General features: G+C 52.2%; 2 protein-coding genes across 2 annotated transcripts in view; one reads left to right on the top strand and one right to left on the bottom strand.

Annotated features, from left to right (window-relative positions):
• The window catches only part of EAH_00051380 (hypothetical protein, conserved), a gene marked incomplete at both ends in the record, with an annotated part of 4837 nt that extends 3620 nt beyond the window's left edge, over window positions 1–1217 (top strand). Inside the window, 2 exons of the mRNA XM_013391235.1 lie at window positions 44–253; window positions 897–1217. Coding sequence (XP_013246689.1) covers window positions 44–253; window positions 897–1217 — 531 coding nt within the window. The remainder of the gene's footprint in view (window positions 1–43; window positions 254–896) is intronic.
• A 229-nt stretch (window positions 1218–1446) lies between these two features.
• On the bottom strand, window positions 1447–2419 carry EAH_00051370 (hypothetical protein; the record flags this gene model as incomplete). Its single annotated transcript, XM_013391234.1, has 3 exons — window positions 1447–1494; window positions 1596–1657; window positions 2149–2419. The coding sequence occupies 3 exons, from the start codon at window positions 2417–2419 to the stop codon at window positions 1447–1449; spliced, it is 381 nt and encodes a 126-aa protein (XP_013246688.1).
• Window positions 2420–2500: the final 81 nt, after the last annotated feature.

The following is a 2500-nucleotide window of genomic DNA, read 5'->3' as shown; positions in this document are numbered from 1 at the left end:
TTGCTGCTGCTGCTGTTGGTCTTGCTGCTGCTGCTGTGCTTAGGCTTTTGCTGCATTGTGGGCAGACTTCGTCTCTTCTGCTGTTGAGGCCTACGCTGCAGACGACCTCCAGCAGCAGCAGCAGCAGCAGCAACAGCAGCAGCAGCAGCAGCAGTTCCTGCGGCTTCCTGACGTTGATCTCTTTAGTTTGTTTTTGTTGTCGCGACTCCACAGCAAGTGGAAAGAGACAGAGGGAGAAGGAGATATTGCACAGGTCAGCTGCTGCTGCTGCTGCTGCTGCTGCTGCTTACTCGACTGCTGCTGCTGCTGCTTGTTCGGCTGCTGCTGATGCTGCTTGTTCGGCTGCTGCTGCTGCTGCTTGTTCGGCTGCTGCTGCTGCTGCCGCTGTAGCTGCACAGCCATTGGGTTATGCTCGTTCATCGGGGAGGCGTCCTCTGCTGCTGTTGTTGCTACTGCCGCTGTTGCTCCTACTGCCGCTGCTGCTGCTGCTGCTGCTGCTGCTGCTGCTGCTGCAGTTGCTGGAGGAGATAGCCAGCGAGTGGAAAGGAGTTGCCTCCGCAGGGTCTCCCCATCGTCCTTTGCTGCTGCAGCTGCAGCAGCAGCTTGTACAGGTATTTCTGAGAGCCAAGCTCGCAGCAACAGCAGCAGCAGCTGTAATTAACTGCAGCAGCAGCGGTATCTAGCTGCAGCAGCAGCACTATCTAGCAGAAGCAGCACCAGTACCTAGCAGAAGCAGCAGCAGCATCTAGCAGCAACAGCAGCAATGTCAATCAACAGCAGCAATCTGCAGCAGCAGTATATAACAGCAGCAGCAGAAGCCGCCAGATGAAGATGTGCTTTGATAGTTACTGCTGCCTCTGCTGCTGCCTCTGTCTTTGTTCCTGCTGCTGCTGCAGATGCACGAGGCTCTTGCTGCAGCAGGGAAGGTGCATGCGCTGCTGCATACGCTACAAGATGTTGCTGCTGCTGCTGCTGGAGGTCACCTGCTGCAGCCGCTCTCGCTGCAGCAGCTGCTGCACCGGCAGCAGCTGCTGCGGCAGCAGCAGCGCTTCGCGATGTTAAAGAAAACGCTGCTGCTGCAAGAGCAGCAGCAGGAGCAGGAGCAGGAGCAGCAGGAGCAGCAGCAGGAGAAGCAGCAGCAGCAGCACATACTACAGCCATCGGCTACTGCCGCCGTTGCTAACAAGGCTGAGCCTGATGCAGACCCTAAACCCTGAACCCTAAACCCTGATGAATTGCCTTCCTGAACTTAATGGTGTTATAAGCAATAATAAAAGGTTTTGCAGCGGTTAAGAGAATAAGCATTCAAGCGCCAAACCCTAAACCCTAAACCCTAACTGGTAGTCAAAGGGAGCTCCGCAGCGGCGCATAGAGCTGGGCACATTACAAAGCTAGGGTTTGAAGTTGGAGGTTAGGGTTTAGGGTTTAGGGTTTAGGGTTTAGGGTTTACTGCCACCAAGACAGCATCCCCAACCCATCTGCGTTGGCCTCGCCCTGACGTACAGCAGAGACAGCAGCAGCAGCAGCAAGGGTTTAGGGTTTAGGGTTTAACTGAGCTAGGGTTTAGGGTTTAGGGCTTAGGGTTTGGGGCTTACTATCACAACCATCGGCGGGATGTACGTCTCCTCGCTCGTAACGAGAGCATATTTCTTCTGTGCTGCAGCCAAACGCAAACCCTAAACCCTAAACCCTAGATTACATGCTTTTCTTCTGTGAGCTACAGCCATCACGATTTAGGGTTTAGGGTTTGAAGGCAGCTGCAGGGCTGCAGCGCTTGAAGACAAAAGCGCAGCGCTTAGGGGTTCAAATAATTAGGGTTTAGGGTTTAGGGTTTAGGATGAAGGGGGTTTATAGCTTCCACATGGAAGGCCTAGGGTTTGCATGCGGAGCAAATCCATCAAATGCAAACCCTAGGGTTTCCGAAGAAAACTTGAGGGGTTTAGATTAGGGTTTAGGGTTTGAAATTAGGGTTTAGGGTTTGGGGGTAGGGTTTAGGGTTTAAGTTATTCAGGTTGTAGGGTTTAGGGTATAATATGCCTTCAGTTTTAGGGTTTAAGAATCAGCGTATAGGGTTTAGAAGTTTAGGGTGGATGTCCTAAGGGTTTAGCGTTTGAAATTAGGGTTTAGGGTTTAGGGTTTAGGGTTTACCTTCTTCTCTAACGAAGACAACGTCAGCCACTTTGAAGCGGATGGGGGCCCCCAAATCGTAGGTAAGGCGATGACCTTCAAAGCACCAAGACCAAATAGCAGCAGCATTTGTTTTTCCTTCTGCTGCTGCTGCTGCTGCTGTTCCTGTTCCTGCTGCTGCTGCTGCTGCTGTTCCTCCTGCTGCTGCTGCTGCTGCTGCTGCTGTTTCTTCACACGCCTTCGGCTCTCGCAGATTCGACGCCGGAATTTTTACATCTTTAAAAAACTCCATATCCACTGAACGCAATCAGGGTTTAGGGTTTATGAGGGTTTAGGGTTTATGAGGGTTTAGGGTTTATGAGGGTTTAGGGTT

This window comes from Eimeria acervulina, genomic scaffold, assembly GCF_000499425.1.
Source record: "Eimeria acervulina Houghton genomic scaffold, Eah_scaff886, whole genome shotgun sequence".
Classification (NCBI taxonomy): domain Eukaryota; phylum Apicomplexa; class Conoidasida; order Eucoccidiorida; family Eimeriidae; genus Eimeria; species Eimeria acervulina.
The sequence above is the reverse complement of the archived record's forward strand: the minus strand, read 5'-3'. Positions and strand labels throughout refer to the sequence as shown.